The following is a 23,017-nucleotide window of genomic DNA, read 5'->3' as shown; positions in this document are numbered from 1 at the left end:
ACAAACCAAGAAGCACACATCCATACCCGCAAACAAAAAAATGGAAACCAAAATATCTAATCAAAAGACAAATAATACAAAAACAAAACCAACCAATTCAGACAAATGCACTACAAAATACCATGGAGTTCATTTTGCATTGACCAGCAACCCTTAGGCATGGAGTTGACCATAAAGTACAGTTAATATACCCAGTAAAATGCCACTAAGGAAAAGCAGTTCTTTTTTGTCAGTGTATATAAATTTCAGATAGCTTCTTATTTAGAGATGGGAGCACATTCTACTTCCACCTCTCAGTGTAGGAATCTGCCTGGCTCGTACCTGTGTAAGTCTCATGCACGTTGCAACTCTCTGTATGAGTTCATATATACATCAGCCCTGTTGTGTCTGGAAGACACTGCTTCCTAGGAGTCTTCCATCAATTCTTGCTCTTACATTTTTTTACTCCTCTTCTGGATAAATCACTGAACCCTGAAGGGAGGAGTTTGATAAAAATATTTCCTTAACATATTTATTTTTCTGTTTTAAAAAGTACCTTAGAACTGACAGTGTCTGGTGAGGGCACCTGCCTTCCAAACATTTCCCTAATAAACTTTTATGTGGTATGAAGAGCAATTGTGGTACCTACAGCTCCTAGTCACATACACCAGAGTTCTGCCCATATTTCAAAAGGCCCCACTTGTTAATATTTTAACACTGACAGTTATGTTTTAACATTAAAATATTAAGAGTATTCATATTAGTTCATCTGCCAAAAGAAAAGACAAATCATGTATTGATGGGGAATGTACTACTGTATATGTTTATCTTATTGATTGTTAAATAAAATACTGTTTGGCCAATGAGACAGCAAATTAGACTGAACTAGGAGTCAAAGAGGATTCTGGGAAATGTAGTAGAGAAGTGCTGATCCAGGCAGGAAGTGACATAGCAAGGAGAAAAAGGAAGGGTCTCTTTTTCTCATTTGTCTCCTCCAGCAGCAGGATGTGAGTAACCGGCAATGAGGGACGCCAATAAGGTGTCCGATAAGATAAGTCTTATAAAATATATAGATTTATGATAATTGAGACTGAGCTAACAGATGAGGAATCCTAGTCATTGGCCAAACAGCATTGAACCTAATACAAGTTTCAGTGTATTTATTTGGGCCTAACTCGGACAGGCGGCTAGCGTAAAGCTCACACGTGGTGGTGGGGTTCAGCGGCTTTTGCCAGAGAGATTTATCGTAACAGTGTATACCTTATTAGAAATTTAAAAAGCCATTCAAAAGAACCAGATGAAATCCACCTCGGCATAGTTCTTAAAATGACACAGTCAATGCCACTTACTGATGTTGTGTGTCTTCCTGTTTCAATTCTTTTTGTCAAAACCCAGGTAGCACTTAGGACTTCAGGCAGACAGATAAGGGAGTTGCATCTGTTATCACAAAAAAAAAGAACAAATTGACTATAAATACTTGTGTAAAAACATCAAATGAAAGCAAATACAGAAATCATCGCCTAGCTTGTAGCTAGCAAAACAGCTTCAATGAGACCCAGGGTTCAATTTTACAACTATTAACAGGAGATGAGGAAACTTTGCTTGTAAACACCCACAGTACTTTTGTTACAGCCATATCTTAGACTGAGATTAGATTACTGAGATTAGACCCCAGTGGCTCCCCTCCTTTATATGTGTAGATGCTTTTGCCCAAGTGCCCCTCCTAAAAAATGATAAGGAGATTCACCACTTCTGAAAACCAAAGCTATGGGCACCCAGTTTTCCTCTAAAATGCTAAAAGGAATCTGGGCAATGAAGACTTAGACTTTTCAAACCATGTGGTAAATGAGACAAACTTAAAATAGGAAACAAGATTTAAATATTGAAAGACAGGATCTAAGGTTAGGTTAAACAGAGTTTTTAAACATCAGTGTCTTCTGATGTCATGTCATTACCATATTGTTGTTAGAACCTGAAAGAGAAAAACCTGACTCACAGTGGCAGAATTTAGGAAAAACGTAACCAAATTTCAAGTCAAGAAGCAAAAGAGTATGCTGCATCGGGAAAATATAGGACCATATTGTTTCAGTGATAACAATTTTGGAACACAAACTGATGTCAGATAATAAGGTGTCCGCCTCTGGTTTATCTCTGCATAAGAAAGGACACATTGTTCTTCTATCAAAGAGAGTTAATTTCGCATCAGATGGAAGTTGGTGTGAAAGACTTTCATCCACAGAAGGATAATAAAAGAATGAATGGTTTTCCTTACCAGTTTTATTCAACATAGTATTTGAAATCCTAACCAAAAGAATTATGTAGGAGAGTAATAGCTCACTTCTAACTTGTCTTTGTTTGCATAATTTTATATATAAACCCTAACTACTCTTAGACAAGCTGATAAACAAATGGTTTAAAGGTGTAAAGGATACAGAATCAATATACATATTAGTAAATAATACTACTATGTACTAGTACTATCAAAATCCATTAAAAATAATCAAGAAAGCAATCCCCAAATAGGTAAAGAAAAAGAAATAAACATATGTAGTAAATAATGAACCAGGGGAAGAAAGGGAATATCTACACACACACACACACACACACACACATACACACACACACACACCCATAAAATAGAATTGATTGTGGAATGAATAAACAAATGTATATCCTTTATTCTGGAGGTGGAAGAATTCTCATTATTAAAGATTCAATCCACCTGAAGTTATATAGAAATTTATTATAATCTCAATCAACATACCAATAAAAATGCTTCACAGAAAGAAAAATTCCTAAAACACCTCAGAAACAATGGAAGACTCCAGAGAGAAAAAGCAACTTGAAGAAAATTAAAAAAAAATCTTATTCACACACATACAGTTATCAAAAACTCCTCCACAGCCAAAGAACATCAGTTGTCTTCCATTTCTTCACACTAGCAGTGCATGTGGCATGCTTTATCTTGTGAAAGTTGAATTTAAGACATTTTTCTGAATGACCGGGGAACACATTCTAGAGCACTATCAATATGTTTCACCTCAGCACCTCATGTTGAGTGCTTGCAGCACAGTGAGTGTTATTGCCAGCCATCCACATTGTCCAGCTTGTTTCCTTTGTAGATGTGCCCTCTAGTCCCCATGGAGTGACGATTACAGACCTGTCTCAGACCACAGCCAAGATCTTGTTCAACAAACCCGAATCCCATGGAGGAGTGCCTATTCATCACTATCAAGTGGATGTCAAAGAAGTGGCATCAGAAACCTGGAAAATAGTACGCTCCCATGGAGTTCAAAGTGAGTTATTTATTTCACTATATACTGAGTCATCAACTCTGATATCTCACATACCTTTATGGTTTACTCCTCATTCTTCATCCTTTTTGTACTCTTCTTGCAATGGGGCTGGGCAACCATAGCCAGTTATTTTATTTAATAACTTTACTATAGCTCTGACATTATTTTTCCCAGAGAGTAAGATTTTGTTTTAAAGCTCTAGGTATCAAACTCACTGTTTTGTGTTGCGCAAGTTCTAATTGGCCTTAATAATAAAATCCCAGAGTCAGATAGAGGAGTAAATGCTGAGTGATCATAGAGACAAAGGAACAAGCCACAGCCACACTTTACTGTGTACTAATCTCTAAATTACTAGCTGAAAAGAAAGCAAGCTCCTGTCTCTGCCCTGCCTTGTCACTTCCTCTCTCCACCCAGTCTTATTGTTTCTGTTTCCTGCTCCCATATGGTGAGGTTAAAGGTGTGTGCCATCACCGACTGACTTTAATGGCTAACTAGCAGTTAGTTCACACTCTCATCTTCAGGCAAGCTTTATTTTTTAGAGTACAGATAAGATATCACCACAGTTTTCTTATGTCTCTCCAGCTACTTTCCATTGTACTATATCCTGTTGTTTAAGCCAGTTACTTTAATAAGAATAGAATAGCTAAATTGAGTCACTAGAATCATATTCTAGGAGAAGATTTAATTTTACCCCTTCTTGGTAAGACAGTTTCTGACATACTTGTGTGAAGGGTAAATATTCTGAAATGTATCCTTATTTTTATTCATTCATATTTCCCATAAATAGGTATGAATGAGATATTACAAAACATCTAAGTGACATAAGTACTTACAAAACCAATTACATGAGTTCAAAATTCTATTAAGTTTGTTTGTAACTTGTGCTTTGAAAATACACAATTGAAAAATGGACATTTGTATTTCAAGTTGTGCCGTTAAAGTAAATGAAATGTCTACTTCCCAAAAGTTAAAATAATACAGATTATTCCTTTTAGTAATGGATAATTCTGTTGTGACTTGAAAAGGTGACTTAATTTCTCATTATTTTATAAGTTATAGTAGTTATGGTAGGAAGTAATAAGAAATTAAAAGTTTGTAAGTTTGCAGTTTAGAATATTCTGTAATAAAAGTAAGAAAGAGTGAGGAGATCAGTGCTATATACTTCCCTTGTGAGATCTCCAACTCTACCTTAACACTTTTGAAGTGTGCGATTATAGTGATGGAACTACTCTGAGAAGACAAAGCAGAACAGATCACAGTGCAGAGTATTCTCAGTTCTGTAATAATAACAACATGGTACCTTACAATAAAAGTGCCGAAAAAATCAGTGAATCCACTATGGATAATTTATTAATATATTTTGGTATGCTGTCACAAATAGATGAGTTAATATTGCTTCTTTAACTTTGCAGAGGTATTAGCTTAATCAGGAAAATTGGGAACTTCATGATATTTCTCCTACTGGGACTCACTTCAAACTCAACAAATGTGCTCCCACTTTACAGTTTTCTCTACAAGTCTCAGCTATTTCCCTTGTTCATTTATTAATTTATGACTATAGCTGATACACTTTTTGTTTTTCTTATTTGAAAATTACTATGTACTATATATTGCTCATATCTTTATCAAATTACTGATTTCACAGTTCACAAATAAGTAGCTCTTGCTTGATTTTCCTGTTGTCTAGCAGGGAAATATCACTACGCAATTACGCTTGTGCTTTACTTCTAGTCTTACATAAGTCACTAATCAGCTGTGACTCTTACCAGCTGAAACAGCATCCAATCCTAGGCTTAGCCTATAGTGGAGGTAGAACATTATATTTTCCCCCTGCATTTATCTGAAATATGATATTGGCAGCCACTGAGGTAACAATCAACTAATTTTCAAAATACATTGACTTATAAACAAATTGTGTGTGTGTGTATATTGTAACATCTTTAAACAAAGTATTTTTTGTTTAGAAAACATGTTACAAATGTTTCTAAGTATATCCTTTGCCCCCCCCTTGAAATTTGGTATATTCCTTGGTGTCATTCTTGTTCCACTCATGTTTAGATGGTCATGTTTATTACTGATCTGTTAGGAATAGTTGGGAAACAGAAACAACCTAGATATCCTAAAACCAATAAATAGATACCAAAAATGTGGCCCTGACACACTTTAAATACCATTCAGATGTAGTGAAAACTGAAATCATGAGCTTTGCAAGTAAATAGATGGAAATAGACAAGGAAGATTTTAAAAATCTCAAAATAATGAACTTCTGGTAACTTCTAGTATCACTTCACATTTTGGATAGTCCTCACTGTTGTTTAATACATGCTCCTGTAGTTTCCTGATCTGATATGGATGGGACAAAAATGAGTTATGCTTGGCATTAACATATACACACCTGAATGTTTCTATCCACACTGATTTGATATGATAGATGCAGATAACAAGCTGGTAAAAAACTTGTCTCGTGATGCTGTTTATTAGTTGTATGTCATCCCTTCATTAAGTCACCCTTTAGTTCCCTATGCAATATTTGTTCCCTGGAAAATAGAAGTCAGTTTTAGAGTATTATCTCCTATGTGTTGCTGCATCACAATGATAGACTTGTTATATGGGTCAAGTATCTTAGCTGGCACAAACTTCAATGAATTAGGAATAGCTAATGTCACTTTGTGTGGTCAATACATATCTGATTTAACAAACAATATCATCAGAATCCTAATACATGGTAAATATTTGGTGGAATGATAAAATATTTCAACCTATTTCTTCCCTTTATCCCTAAGCATGTGACAGAATTTGGTGCCTCAGACATTAGAAATAAAAATATTTATAATTATAGCTTTCCACTATCATTGACTAGCAATCTTGTATGTATAATTGTATAGAACAAACACAAATATAGCAAGTGAAATACTGCATGCATTTTAAGAAATATTCGGAAATACAGAAGGAAAATGGAATGACAGTGTTGGTGTATGAAATAATACCATTTATATTAGCAAAATATGTGTGACTTAGAATCCACTTATACCATGAGTCAGTGTTTAACAATACTATATTGCCATCTAAATATTTACTGAGCTCATAAATATTATGTTATGTATGGGGCAGAATGAAGAAAGAAACTGTGAAGATATTGTGATGTTGATTTAATGAGTGACTGCTTATATAAATATTTATCAGCCACACAGAATAATCTAAAACATAAATAAAATTTAGCAAACAATTTATTTTGTTTCCCTTTAATCTAACACATCATACCTTAAAAGTTTGGGAGTCATATTGTAATACATTTGTAGGTGTATTCATTGCATAGGAACCAACTTTTTCTTCCATTGTTTTAATCTTACTTTTCTAAATAACTTAATGATATATTAAATTATGAACTTAATTTAAATGTCTATATATTTTACTTAATGTCTTACTTATATATTTGTGTCTATTTCCTCAGGAAAAATGGACATTAGCTAACTTATCAAGGAATTATTTACTTTTGTTTATATTGACATAAAAGCATTAAATTAATAGGATGTTCCAGTATGCTAACACACATCTGCCATTGCATCCCACAAAGTCTTAAATGCAACCCTCTGTCTGTCTGTCTGTCTGTCTATCTATCTATCTATCTATCTATCTATCTATCTGTCTGTCATCTATCTCTATCTCTCATGTCTCCTCCCTCTGCTTTCCCTCCCCCTTTTAACATCCAACTAATAATAATAGTATATCATACTGACTAGTATAACAAATATACCCTCTACTGTTCTCATTGATGTGTTGTAGAAAAGTATAGCAATGTGTATTTTACAGTACAGTATAGGCACGTGCTATAAATACTGTGTAATAGTCAATGTAAGCTAGAATGGACCCATAATCACTAACACAGTTTTTTTAATATTATGACATACCAGTTCCTTGGTATATTCTGGGCTGTTCTAAATTGTTCTTTTGAGGTAACTGAGAGCACCTTTACATTTCAGTAGAGATGGGTATTCCATAGGAAGACCTACAGATGGCCTGTCACCTTTCATTAGCAAAGAAATTATTATGTCATTGTTACAAGTTATGTTTCAACATGTTTATCCTGCAGTGATCCCTTTAATCCAATTGTTTATAGTTTCTTATACCAACCTGAATTTCCTTCTTTCCAAGGATATGATTTCACTTTCACATAAACAGTTTAAAATAATCAGTGTTTAGAGTTATCTCTAAACCTATACAAATTTGCTACTCATAATGGATGTTAGTGCTTTAAAAATTCATTCCAGGAATATTTTCTGTGATTATTCAACTTCTAACATAAACATGCTTGAAGGAAAAGCCTGACTTTTAAAATATCTCCATTTCATATGGTAAAAGGGAAATTGACTGTAAAGTTCTGTCTGTGTTCAATCCAAGTATAATAAACTCTTGTGAATTGCAAGGAAAGGAGTGAAATGTAATCCACACTAATTCCCTATTTTCAGGGAAGGTAATTTTGTTCTAATTTGCATGTTGCAGAGGAATTTCTACCTGGTAAAATCTAACACAAGAATATTTGGTACTGTTTTCACTGTGTCAATGTATTTTTAAAAGACTAAGTTATGATGAGTCTCTCTTTGTGTGTGTCTGCGCGTGTGTGTGTGTGTGTGTGTGTGTGTGTGTGTGTGTGTGTGTGTGTGTGATTGAGTTTGTGTGTGCATATATGTGTGTGTATATTTTAATACAATGAATTTAAACCATATTGGTAAAAGTATCCAGATATTAATATAGGAGGAGAAGAGGTGAATAGTTTCATTAACAGTTTCTGAACTATTAAAAACTATTTTACACATATAAGGTAAAGACACAAACCTGTTGCAATTGTGTATATAGATTGATCTCTTACATAAGATGAGATAGTCTGTCTATAGCGTGATCTCGTATGTAAGATAAGATTGTCTGTCAAAAAATAGTGAAGTAAAATTCATGATTTTTCCTGTATTTATTTGATTTTATTAAGTAGAAGAACACTATGATGAAATGATGACAATAATGTAGATTTGGCATCTAAATTACTGAGAAAATATGAAGATGGTATGAACACCATGTTGAAATTTAACTTGCAGGGAGCTGAGCAAGTTGTTAGCTCTCAGAGTCTGAAGTGTAGAGCTCATCAAAACATTCAATTGTAGACTCTATGGACACTTTAAAATTCTTGAGAAGTGTATTTTAAATGTAGTGTGAAAAATTTTAATGCCAGTTACTAATCTTTTCGGTAGATCATTTCAGTTGCCTTGGTAGTCATTGTTTGTCAGCACGCTCTAAAAAATGTACCTTATTTTTCATATACAATATTACCAATATAGAGACACATAATTCCAAATATGGAAATATTTATGATTTTTTCTATCAGAGTAAGTACATGAAATGAAAGTTTGAGGATTGTAAAGTATTTTCACTATTCAGTTGTGAATTATATTTTCATTGCAGTGTCTTCCGTCACTAGAATCCTTATACGGAATTTTACATGTACTGATGATATTTGTGCTTAAAAATGGTTTCAGGGATGAAGCCCTGCTTAAACTTCACACCTGTATATGATTTTTTTTTCCTCCACCTTATAGAAAAAAAGATAAAATATGTCATAGAAAGTAGAAAATATGCATTCATCATCTACTTAAATGATTTTCTGAAAACCAGTGCTTGGGAAGACGATGCCAGCTTCATTTTTGACATAGCTAATATGAAAGAGTTTACATGATCTCAATGAAAATGAAATGGAACTTAATTAAAAATATTTTATTAAGTCCAAGAATTTCATAAAATATATTTTTTTTATTTTAAGCCTGAACTTTTCCCTAGCCCATCTGGAATCCATTCCACATCCTACCCTCAATTTTGGGTCCTCGTTTGGGTCCATCTACTAGAAGTGATATCAACCTACCAGGCAGAAACAGCTTTACATAAAATTCTGACTTGCCTCCACAGGAGCCACCAACTATACACAGCTTCTCAGGTCAGAGTGATAGTTTATGAATTCCTTCCCACTCCATACTAAAATGATGACTTGTGTGGGTTTTACACTAGCACCGAAAGCACCATTATCATTGAGGCATCACCACTTCATGAGTGTGATTGTTGTGTGCAGAAGACAAAATTCCCTTAGATCCTCTCATATGTTGAAATCTCCTGCCTCTTTTCCATGACAGTCCTGAGCCTTGGAACCAGGTATGATATAACTTTGCCATTTCATGGAGAACTCTGGCTGAGAACTCTGGCTGAGAACTCTGCAGTCACATAGTCTCTGAACTTTGACCAGTTGTCAGTTTCAGCATCATCTACAACCTACTATGCAAAGAAAATCCACGTATAAGGTCTGACATCTGCACTAATCTGTGGAGTAAAGATGAATTTAGGATACAGTTTAATTCTGTGTCCATTTAACAAAGTATTAGTGAGCTCCCAACCATGAGTTCTTGGCAAGATTTCCAGTACCAGGCATGTTTCCTCCCATGGAGCAAGCCTTAAATAAAATAGCAGTTGTCATTCTTGAACTTATGGGGGCTACAGTAACAATAATTCACATTATTTCTTTTGGATTTCAAAATGTATTATGATATTAAAATATCATGGGTGGTGCCTAGGTGTCTTAACAATACATTATAAAATGTGTTTTTGACTTTATATTAATATGTACATAGACATACTCACAGATATACACACATAAAGCATACATGTTTAATCACTAAATTATTGAATGGAGATACAATTTTAATGTACTAACGATAAAATAACTAGAAGTCATGCTAAAGTTGATAAATTAAAACTTACAATTCTTTAATCACATGAAATTACTTAAATATAACTATCTCATATTTGGTGCAACCAATGTATGTGATGACATCCATGAAGTTTATTGTGCTCTGGAGACCATATATCTCAGTGTTGAGTGGTAACCCTAGACTTCCTGAATGTTAGGCAAGCTCTATCTCTGCTTCCAAGAACAATAATTCTCAGCTATTATTAAAACTTCCCTGAATTTCTTGCTATTCAAAAATATAATATTTTCCTTGAAAACTTTAAACATTATGATCTTTGAGCCTCAAAATCTTGCTTGCAAGTTTGATGTGCTCAGTGTAGGGATCTGCCCTCATGTTCTTTTAGATGCAAACAGCTTTAGAACAGCAAGGGTTTCAGTGGAAAACACCTGTTCTGTGACTGTTCAGCAGACATCAAGTATTCAAATTTCTTGATAAATAGAAAATGAATTATGTAAGAGAAACAGGATGCACTTGCCCTTGTCATTAAGCAGGTGGTTAGTGCCATTATTTGCATTTTCATAGGCTTGGTACACATTTTCCTTTTCTAGGTATAGGAGGAAATTATCACATATTTGCCTTTGGATACCAATTAGTATTAGTAATTTATTCTCCTTTGCATTTTATTAAGCTCCACTAAACACAAGTGAATTTCATGAGGGAGAATTTGAAGCTTTTTATATCTGCATTATAAATTGGTACAACAAATTAGATTGCATGATTTCCTCCCTATACTCCACATAATCTTCCACTCAATCATTGTCTTTTTAAAGAGAACAACACCCTTGCCATTGAGGAGAAGAAACTTTCTGACTGCAGTAATGACATCCTCAAAATGTCCCAACTGAAAACTTTTAGGAACATGGTTATCTCATTACTCCTCATTTTCCAAAATCTAATCTTTGTAACTACTGGAAGTGTGATTTGCACACATTAATTCTCTTAGCTTAAAATACCAGGGTTTACTTGTTCCCTATGAACTTCAGAGACATTGGAGGAGTTTTATTAAGTGGAATAATTTTAGTTTGCATGAAATACTCATATGGAAATAACCGATGAAAGTAGATGTTTTGCCATAAAATTTCTTACCACATAATTTAATATTTACTGTTGTACATTAATCATAGATAACTAGGTTTTATAAAGATATTTTCATATGAGAATATAATATATTTTGGATGTTATTTACCTCTTGCCTTCTTTTTCTATATTCACCTTTCTTCTGCTTTGCATGTTTATTCCTCCTAGGACCACTTTCTAATTTTCATCCTGTATGTATGTGTGTGTATTTTTCTATCTGTCTTTGCCCATGTGTCTCTGTCTTTGTGGATATCTGTATATCTCTGTGTGTATGTGTCTGTGTGTATATGCCTCTCTGTGTGTCTCTGTGTATGTGTGTCTGACTGTACATGTGTGTCTGTGTGTTTAAATGAGTTTGTGTATTTGCAAGCTCATGTGAACTTGTGTGTTGAATATTGTATGTATTATATACATATATGGCATATGATATTGGCTGGCTTGATCTTCTGAAGATAATGCAGCTGCTATGAGCTCCCGAATAGCATCAATGTGAAAATCACAGCTCTCAACTTAAATGGAATAAGGGATAGTCTATTCAGCAGTCATTTGAATGACCATGGCCCAGAAACATTAATTTAACTTACACCAAATACATATTTCATTGTGGAAGAACTTTCACTGGGGTTTTATAGTTTAACAGAACAATATACGTCATAAACCAAGGCAACTTTAAAATACATTAGTGAGTATACCACAGATATAGGTGCAGTAAAATTTGGGGCAGCTTTTTACTGGTCTCTAATGCTATCTGATCACATTCTTAGACCTTTTCCCTTTTTTGAAAGATATTGTTTATCTCTCAGATTTAGATCCCTATCCAGTTTCCTTTCCCTCCTCTCCTCCTAGTCCCCCCCTTACATCCCCTCACTTCTATATCCAATCCTCCTCCTTTTCCTTCTGAACAGGTTGGGCCACCTAGGGATATCAACTAAACATGGCAGATCAAAAGATTCATTGTTTCCTCTACCTGGTATCTACTAGCTCCTCAATCTTGGGATGTTGTACAGATTTATTGACTAGGCATGTGTTCCTTCCTTTGATGTGGGTCATAAATCCAGTCAGAAAGCAGATGGTTACCTTCACTATGGTAACTTGCAGCATTCACAGATGGGCATGACTGTTGATGACTCCTCCCTTGCAATCTGCATAGTAGCACCTTGTGCTGTGAAAGATAGATGATAGGGAGGAAGGAATCACTCTACTCTAACAAAAGTGTCAGTAATTTTAGCAATAATGTCTTGCCATCAATTTTAGATGGGCCAGCAAAAGCAATGGCCATAGCCGTGTTGTAGGGGCCTTTGTGGGTCTCAGTAAGCAACAACTCATATGGATGATCCTACACATAGCACTGGGATTTTTATTGTGTAACGCTCAGCTTCTTAGAGGAGCAATATCCATCCATGGGCTCATTTCTTCAAACCTTTTTATTTTATTTTTAAGCTTATAAATATATTAGGTTTCCATAGCTTTCATTGTACTCTCAATTTTTAATACCCCCTCTTTGCCTACCTCTTCTATTCTTCCTTGTACCTCTCTTCCTATTCAAACTTTTACATGTCCTCGAAACTTTTATCCCTAAAGAACTCTGAAAACTCACCTTTCTTTTTCATTTACTTGTTATGTATACAATGTTCTGTCTGAATATAGGGCTGCAGGCCAGAATATGATGTCATATTTCATTACAGATGTTTGTGAGCCATCATTTGGTTTTTGAGAATTGAACTCAGAACCTCTAGGAGAACAGCCAATGCTCTTTACCACTGAGCCATCTCCCCAAACCCAAACTCACCTTTCTCAAGCTCCCTCCTTGAGCAGTCTGGTTTTTCTTTTTTTTAACCATTAATGACTCTATAATGTTTATTGACTCAAAGATAAACATTACTCTAAAAATTTGTAGTTAAGATCCATAGAAGAGTGATGTTTGGGATTCTGACCTGGGTGAAATTATGCACTGTAAATTTCAGTTATATCCATTTTCCCACATATATACTAGTCTCATTTTTAAAGCTTTCTAAAATTCCATGGTATGTCTGTACCAGTTATTCATTATCCAGTAATCCACTAAAGGGCATCTAAACTAGTTCCATATCATTTGCACAAAGATAGAGCTGAAATGAACACTGATATGTAGATATATCTGTTATAGGGAACAGTCCCATGTGTATGAGATGTTGAAGTGTAGATGGATTATTTAGCAACTATGTCCTTAGCTTTTTGGAAAATCTCTAGGCTGATTTCTAAAATGGCTAAACCAGTTTACATTACTCAACAACAGTGAATAAATATGCCTTTAAGATAAAACTATAATTAAGTGAAATAAAAGTAAAATAAATATTCACTCAAAAATCTTTTCTTGCTGACATGGTAGAACACACCTTCCATCCTAATACTTGGAAAGCAGAGACAAGTGGAAATCTTTGAGGCTTGCATGGACTACATATGCAATTTTGCAGGTTTGAAGGGCTGCAGGGTGAGACACTGTCAACACACAAACAAAAATACAAATTGTCCTGATTATTTCTTCAGAGAAGATCTCATTCTTCCTAGAGCCATCTCCTGAATTGAATTTCACAGGTGGAATTACTGCCGGCTTGTATTTCTTCTATAGTATAAGCCTTTTTGAGTGTTTGAGCAACACACAGTGTCTTATTAGAGAGATTCCTGAAGGTTTTCTTAAAAAAAATCTGTATCATCAGAATGGATCATCCCTCCATTTCAAAATTTTTATCCCTCATCGCTGTGAGTACTTGCCATGTAGCCAGATGCTGTTTCCTGAATATATTAATTGGGTAGAGATTTCCTTGTCTGAGTGGTTGATGCAGTCTTACCCACAGTAGTTTTCACAATGACAGGTAATTATGTTTGTCAACCAGGGATGAATGAGGCTGCCAGGATTTGGGTCTTTGCTTCAGTATATATTTGCTGTTCTCTAGTGAGATTCACACCACATCAGTTCTCATGAGTTGTCCATAGGTTCTGCTGTTCTCTGGGTCTTATGCTAATAGTGGATAGAGGAATGAGCTTTGTATTTTAAGGTATTTTCATACATTTCTTTCAACTTTCTTAGAGAGAACAGTTTGATTACAGCATGTCTTTCATACTATTTTCCATTTTTGTCTAGAAACACAGTGTAGTTGGATGGTGAAGCTGATTTCTTCCTAGGATGTCCTTTGGGTTTCCTGTTCCAAGTTTTGTTTTGTTTTTTTTTTTTTTTTGAAATGTTACTGATCTTAATCGCTATTCTAGCAGGAATCTCTGGTTTGGTATAATTCACAATGGAAAATGTAAACTCAGGAGCAAAGATTCTTCCTATATCATGACATTGAGGTCTGATTATGAATTTTGAATGGCACTGAAATGAGATGATTGATTGATTGAATACTTAGAAGTGATAGAATAAATTAGAATATATTGTTCAGAATTTCAATTACCCAGAAATTGATGGCAAGTCTTTATTTCTCGGTGATCTCTAAGAATCAAGGGAATGTTAATCATATTGTGTGACCTGTCAAGAATCTCAATCTCTCTCTCTCTCTCTCTCTCTCTCTCTCTCTCTCTCTCTCTCTCTCTCTCTCTCTCTCTCTTGCATTTGATCTTTGCTTCTAATGTGCTCCAGCAATGTTGTGTATTAAATGGTAAGCCCACCAAGATTTAGTAGATAATTGTGAATCATATAGCCCTGGTTAAAATCAGTCGGTCTCCAAGCAAAACAAACTACATGAATATAGAAAAGAGACTTGTGGAGAGGAGGGTGGTAGGGCAAGCATAGAGGAAGATAAATGAAGTTGCCTTGCGGTAAGAACAAAAAGAACTCACTGTATACTTGTATGGAATTGTCGAAGAGAAAATTATTTAACAAGTAAAGGGAAATTACTGGCATAAATTCAATTCAGAATGGTAGGTATTAATGAAGATTTCCAGCATGAATTATGTTGTTTAGTCTAATGAGAACTCATAAACTCAAATAAAATAGTAAATAAAATAGTTTATCTTCTAATAACTTGAGTTAAATGTATCATATGTAAAATTCATTCCAAAATCAATTAAAATGTAAAGGTAAGTCCTCAAACCCACAATTATAAGAAAAAAAATGCTGTATATTGAATTTGTATATTCTTCCTAAATGTGCTTCCTCAAGGTCAATATCATCGTCTTTATGATGATTTGTAGAAGTGATTCATTGGAGTGATAAAGTTTTCATTCATGCATAGATTAAGTATGAAGTATTTATCAACTGTTTAGTTTGATGAAACTTATAAATTAAAGTTTTCATAAGAGGGATATTTTTATACTTTAATCACTGCCATCTGATTTTGAGACAATTCTATATTCTATAAAAATGTTGTGATTAAAATTTAATCATTAAATTATTATGTATGTAACTTATACTTAAGTTGGAAGAAACAAAAAAATCCCAAAGTATAGAAAGTAGTACAGGAAATAAAAATTAAAATCTAGAAGGGTTAGTTTTTCTATTCTTTATAAATATGTACTTAGTGAATTTTTATAAATAAAACATCCATAAAGGTTATGTATATCAAGGTACATGTAACAGAGGTTATATATACTGATACCTATCTTCAATATGCTTCATAGAATGATGAGATGAGTTTTTAAAATATATCAGAAATCTAAAAATCTAAAATTTATACCAAAATGCTAATTTAAATTTCAAAACTAAGAGAAAATTAATGACCTGAAATATATATGTATATGTATATATATATATATATATATATATATATATATATATATTTAAAATACATATATATATTTAAAAATACACCATGCTTTGAATTAGCTGTGAAATTATTCCTCAGCCAAAATACTATAATTTTAGCATTAGTAAAAGAAACAGTAAAATGAATCTGTCTGCATTACAAATCAAGCCTTGCAAATTCTTATAAAGGGGCATAATATGTTAAGCATATTAAAATGGATGTTAAGTGTCTGGTTTTCGTTCTTTACATAGTACAAACAATATTAACAGAAAAAAATTCATAGTTCCATGTAATTTTAGAACTCTGTGAGGAGATTAACAGGCAGAGTTATCACCTGGTGTGCAATTCTACCTCATCTGAACTTTGTGGTTTCTCTTAGTTTTTCAAAGTTCATGGCAAACTGATCTCTCCCATTTAAAACAGTGATGCTATAATGCTAGCCTGAGGGACATCTCATCTTACACTGAATGTCAGGCAAGCCACTGCTGTCATCCAGGATGTAAAAATTGAAGAGAACACAAATAATTTGAATCATTCTGTAGATGTCTGCTTATTTTAATTAGTTTCCTTACTCATTTTCTTTTTTCCAAAGGCTGTAAATATTTTGGAGCCTCTGAGTCTGTTGACACAAAATGTTACATAACTCCCAGTTCTAAAATTCCATACCTCCTGAAAGAAGAGTCTAATTTCAGTTTTTTCCTTTTCTAGCATTTTTTTTCATGGTTGTAAAACCATGATTTTAAAAAGTTCATGCCTTTCTTTCATGAGCCAACTTAAGTATCATTATTTTAACGTGCACTTTGCACTTTTAGCTAGAATTTTGCAGTTATAGCCAATGGTTATTTAAGAAACTCAACCATATTTCAATCAAACTAAAACATTAAATTAGGGAAGGAAACCTACTTCTTAACAAAACTTGTAACTAACAAAGTGATGTAGGACTTCCAAGTCATGCTGACTTGGTATTGCAGGGATATGCATTCATGTATATCCTTTGTCCTTAGAGAACATGTAGTAGTTTTTAATCTAGTTACATAGAAATGTAATTTTTGCTTTTGAATTTCTAATAAATTACAGGGCAAGAAGCCATCCCACACATCAGTCCATAGTTCTATTGTCCAATTGTATGGGCACATGGAAGGGAATAAATCTATTAACTAACTTCATAGTCTGAGGTGCAATTCTCTTACAGAGTGGGCAGCCTTGCATTTTTCAAGTGGTGGTTTGCTTTCAGTCTCCACCTTAGGTGTTCAGAAACGCTGTTTTTGGTAATATGCAACAAAATTATGGACGGTTTAAGGTTAATGTCCTCCTTTTTAAGAAGGTGAGTCAAATTACAGAGTCAGGCATTGCTTGCCCTGTAATATATTTCTTTTTACCACTTTAATCTGAACCATGTATGCAGCTGTTTCTATGTGAGAAAATAATCTTTAGTTTCACAAAAAGTTGGTAAGGAGAATAAGGGCTATTAGAGCAGACTTTTATAAGACAGGACTTAAAAACAAACTGGCTTGTTTTATGTTGACTTTCATCCTTAGTTCCTGTAATTTTGGTGGATTTCTATAGATCCTCCTACTATTCCCTTTACCCTGAGTGTTTCAGATCAGCATTGTAAAAGTATTTGAGAGCATATTTTGACCTGTTGTGTTTCTTTGCCCTGCAAATTACGCTGATATGAAACTCAGTATATTGAGTCACCATGAAATAGAGCAGATCAGGTTAATGTGATGAGATACAGAAAATCAACTCCATTGTGCATCATGTAACTAAAGAATTAGGCTCCCATCCTAATTAGTTAGTCAGACATCCATGGTTTCCGTGTCCCTGTGAAATGCCTGAAAAAGGGAACACCTAGAAGAGGGAGGTTTTCCTGGAAATGCACAGAGTCTGGGCAATACGTATAAGTTACATATTACTTGATTTTATGGTTTATTATTCAGGTGCAAAACTAAAGATTTCCTTTCATAATGTATTATGATAATTCAATAGGTTAGCTCCTATGAATTTTAACCAAAAATTATTAAAAAATAGATCTATAAATTTAAAGGTCATCTGTGCAATTCTGATTTATAGGGAACTTTCCTAGAAGATTAAACTCTGTTGCTCTTCTTTCTTGCTAGCTTGTCAAGACAAGGAATGTGAGCTTTCCTGGTTGCCCTGATTAAAGTGCACATGGAGTCACCTTCTGCATGTCCTTATGAGGATTATGTCAGATGCATATTCAAGTAGCTGATCAGCTTTGTGCTTTGTTGGCTGTGGTGGGAGCAACTATGTAATCTCTCATTTTTATTGCATACTTACACAAATATAAATCATCTATGCAAATGTTCACTAGTATTCATAAAGACATTTTAAAATAGTTCTGTTTTCTACTAATGTATGAAATTTAGCTAATGAAACACAATTATGAATAGCTTTTATATTTTCTTTTATTTTGCTTCATTTCATGGCCTGCAACTGATATTCTCATTTAAACAAAAAAACAAAATTAGGGCAACTCTTTCACCCAAAATGATCATATCAGCTGTCTTTGCTTTCAATGTAATTTTACCCTTTTTTGACGCTGATGTTTAATTTTAAAGTATTTATTAAGCAATGAATGACCATCTGTTTAAGAGAGTTAGTGGATCCCTTTGGGTGATGAGGCCAACCCATAATGACATGGCTTCTTTCAGCAATCTCCACTCAATACTGTGACTCTTCACATCTGTTCATTAGTGACAGCACAGGTCTCTCATGAGCTCCTTTGTTGCAGCATCCCCTGTTCCATCAGAATGAGAAGAATGTGGTTGAAGGCCAGTGCTGCAATGATCATGTTGACTGTCCAGAGAAATAATTCATTAGTGCCTCCAGGAATTAATAAATCTTTTGCCTTCTTCAATTTTGTAGATTTTACTCATTTTTCTTTCAGATATATTAAGTTCTATTATATATATATATAATTATACACTGTAATTAAGTTAAATATAATTATAACTCAATACATATTAAAAAAACAAAATTAGTAAGATATAGTGAATGTTTAATTTTTGGATTTTTTTTGAGATTGTGATATAATCACATCAGTTTTCCTTCCTTTTCCTCCCTCCAAAACCCTTCCATATAACTCTTTGCTCTCTTTCATACACATGGTCCCCTTTTTTATTACTTATTTTTACTTACAAATATATTCCTAAATACATAACCACAACATGCTCTATCTATAGAATTTTTCTTAAGTGCCTCTTTTCAGGCTTGACCATTGATTGGTATTGGTTAGCCAATAGTGTGCTCTTCCATGTGGTAGGCTACTTCTGCTCTCAGCAGTTGTTACTTGCCTGTAGTTCTTTCTGTAGGATTCAGGCATTGTGGGGTTCCCTGTCCACCACTGCACAGCTGTTGTCCTTGTTCAGCTCATGGTTAGGCAGTCATGTTAGTGATAATAGATGAAGTTGTTAATATTATATTAAGAAGGTGCCCTCCTCATGAATAATAGAATTACAACCTTTATCTGTATCCTATACTTAATTTTAGCCAGGTTTCTCGCCCACTTGAAAACCTTTGTAACTACCTTCACCTAAGCATTGACCTATTTATCCAAATACTTACTTTTGGGTTTATATTACATATGATTCCATGCTGTTGTATTCAGGGAGTAATCCCCAAAAGCCTTACAAGTCTTAGTGTGTTCTGACGTCATATATTTAAACTCAGATCACTTTTGCTATCCAAGCAAGTGTTTCTCTATGTCAATTGTCTTTATTAAAACTAATATCATTCATGATAATCTGAGAAAGTGACTGGTCATGTATTGTGCAAAGTGCATTTGTTTTTATTTTCAGGTAATGAGATTGAGTAAAATCCTGAGACCTTTCCATACTGAAGTGTATCCTTTCTGCTGATTTTAGTGCACGTGTATGGTGTTAAACCCTAGGAAGTTAGAGGAAAGGATTTTGAATATTTCATTACAAAATAATTGCTTGAGAATTAGATTTCTTTTACTTTCGTTTACATAGCATTATGCACTATGTATTTGTACAAAAAGTCACTTAGTACACTGTTAGTATTTACAATTGTTACAAGTCAATCAATCAGATAAAAATTGTAAGAATAATCTCTAGTTGATCTCTGGATTATGCATTGACATTAAAAATTACCTGCTCTTAAAATTTGCATAATATATTCTGTATTTTGGGTAAAGCAAAGACAAATGTACTATACCATGAAACTTATTTCTCCCTAAAAGTAAGAATTCTGTTAATTAAACGTATATCAAGTTTTCATCACACTTGAAACCAATAGCTTTATAAATTTTGTCTTCATCAAGGAGAGGTTTTTCATCTATGACTAATCATATTTGTCTCTTATGAATTATTCCTTTAACTTAGAGTGTGACTGATTGTAGTATAAATAACCATGACTTGATTGATTATAATCAAGAGGGACCATTCCCACTAGTTTGTTTTAATTAAAATAATTTCTTTAATTTTTTTGGCGATTATAACTTAAAAACAAGGAGTTTGCTGTGAAATTGTGTCTTCACTAGGTTTTTTTTTTGCTGTAAAATATAAATAGATTTACCTAGACACAATGATCGAATTTTGACAGCTAAATTATGGGGAAAATAAAGAAAAATTATGAACAGGCAGTGATATAAAACCTGAAGCAAAATTCAAAATGATGTGTGAAACCATGGGGCTTGGCATGTATTACCATGAGTTTCCACTGAGATGTGTTTTTTGTACCTTTTGAGCTCTACATTTTTAAATGTATATTGTAAGCCCAGGTCTGGTATAGTGTCCAATGGATAATAGATTACAATAAAAATGTAAGTGAGGAGAGTGAAATAAGGTAAAATTTGACCTGATTTAATTCATTCTGCAATTGTAAAATCAATGACCCCCGGTTGCTGAAGATTCAAGTTCATGACATTTCCTGTCAAGAATGAAAAATTCCCACTGGAGGTCCAGGAACTGTGGATTAAACCCCTTATCTCCATGACATTATGTAGAAATAACTGACTTGGCATAAGTGAGATACTTAGACATGTAAAAGAAATAGTTAATTTGCATCATTTTATCTTTTAAATATTAAAAAAATGATTCTATGACTGTTTTTATTTTCTGTTTGTGTTCCAAAAGAAACTTCTATTTTTTTGCCATTGAAATTTTGTACTTTGTGAGAGCTACAATAGAATGGACAAAACAGACTACTCACAAATTATCCTCATATGACCTTCTATTTTTGTTTTCAGGTATTTTCCTGTGTGGTTAATCTCCCAGAGTTATAATAAACCCTATGCTTTTTCTTATTGCAATGCTGTAAATTAAGTGTATTTTTGTTTTTGTTTTTCTTAGCAATGGTTGTTTTGAGCAGCCTGGAACCAAATACGACTTATGAAATCAGGGTTGCAGCAGTAAATGGAAAAGGGCAAGGGGACTACAGTAAAATAGAAATATTCCAGACACTGCCAGTCCGTAAGTAATCAGCACTACTCTGCTCTCTGTCACCAGATCCAACTTTTGAAAATTTAATGGGATTTTTAAATGCAAGAAAGCATTTCAATACTTTAGGGAAGAGAATTATCTCTCCGTTGAAGTTTTTCTGAATGAGTGCTGTTCTGGATTACAAAAATAGCATTTCTCTAAAGTTGAGCAAGAAAAGAAAAAGCCTAGTGGAATATAAGCAGTATATCTGCTCTTAGGATATCTTTTGTACTTATAGTGATTAATTAGATTATGTCTGCAGATTATATTGTTTTCCTAGAAAAATGGTTATGTGCCATGTCTCTTTTAATGAATTCAATAGTGAATTCAACTATTCCTTCTTTCTGATAATTCTCAGGAATACCTCCATTAATGTTCTACCTTCCATCTAGACACATCCTTGCCCAGTACTTCCTCCAATAGGGCAGCTGGATAATATCTCCTTCTCCCAGAGACCTGTATATTTTATTTTGATTTTCTCCGCTGATGAGAACACCCAGAGAATTTGCAAACTGATCTAAAATAGGGACTTGATCAACTCAATTTTCATCTGGGTAACATTTATAATTCTGTGTCTGCCTACATTTATAGACTATGAATAACTTTTCTGTCCTTGAAACACCAGTGTACATGATTAAGATACTAATCTCCACTCTTGGTACTGAGGCTGGGTCAGTCATCAAAGTGTTTGCTATGCCATGAAAACTTGAGAACCTGAGCTGATATCAACAGCACTCATATAAATGTTAGCTTCAGTGGTGTGTGTTAGTAAGGTCAGAACTGATTTGGAGGTACAGGTAGGTGTATCCTTGGTGATCACTGGCCAACAAATCTAGCCAAATTAGTAAGCTCTAGGTGAATGAAAATAGAGAAAGATAACAAAATTCCACTTTTGAGATCCACATAGATGCACACCTACACACACACACACACACACACACGCACATCACCACCACCACCACCACCATTACTCTCACTTTCTGATTTTCTCATTCCTTCTGAATTACAAAATTTCCCGTCTTATAATATGCTTTTGTTGAATTGCCAAACTTTCCCCAAAATTGTGAGTCTTTTGAAATTAGGGGCAATTTGTTTATTCATGGGTTGATTGAATTTTACACAGATGGAAGACATTATTTTGTCTATTTTAATGCAACAGAATATATATTGTTTTATATTTCATTTTAAAATGAATTGTCTATTGTAATAAAGTAGCATCAAGTAGCTGTGATTATCCGCATTACACCTCTATGAGTTTGGGCACTAACATTTCATTATGTATAAACAGTGAGAGGTCATGAAGCTCTACCCGTCCTTGAAGGAGAACTGACAGACACTGAGGAAATGAGTGTCCCTTTCTTCAGTGTTACAACCACAGACAAGTTGTCCTTGCTTCATTAAACAACTTCCTCACATGCCAAGTAAATTCTGTGGGCCACACACAAAGAAAGACATAAAAGATAGAGATGGAGCCAATCGTTGGTGGCACATGCCTTTAAACCCAGCACTCGGGAGGCAGAGGCAGGCAGATCTCTGTGAGTTCGAGGCCAGCCTGGTCTCCAGAGCGAGTGCCAGGATAGGCTCCAAAGCTACACAGAGAAACCCTGTCTCAGAAAAAAAAAAAAGATATAGATGGTTTTCAACATGAGAGAGGAGGAGAAATGAAGTGCGATTATTTAGTTTTCATTATATAAATT

At 34.1% G+C, this 23,017-nt stretch overlaps 1 protein-coding gene across 1 annotated transcript in view; it reads left to right on the top strand.

The window, feature by feature from the left end:
* The window catches only part of Ncam2 (neural cell adhesion molecule 2), a 179,291-nt gene that overhangs the window by 113,631 nt on the left and 42,643 nt on the right, over positions 1–23,017 (top strand). Inside the window, exons 13-14 of the mRNA XM_035443597.1 lie at positions 3,102–3,275; positions 21,192–21,311. Coding sequence (XP_035299488.1) covers positions 3,102–3,275; positions 21,192–21,311 — 294 coding nt within the window. The remainder of the gene's footprint in view (positions 1–3,101; positions 3,276–21,191; positions 21,312–23,017) is intronic.

This window comes from Cricetulus griseus, chromosome 4 (genome assembly GCF_003668045.3).
Source record: "Cricetulus griseus strain 17A/GY chromosome 4, alternate assembly CriGri-PICRH-1.0, whole genome shotgun sequence".
In the NCBI taxonomy this organism is placed as follows: domain Eukaryota; kingdom Metazoa; phylum Chordata; class Mammalia; order Rodentia; family Cricetidae; genus Cricetulus; species Cricetulus griseus.
The sequence above is the reverse complement of the archived record's forward strand: the minus strand, read 5'-3'. Positions and strand labels throughout refer to the sequence as shown.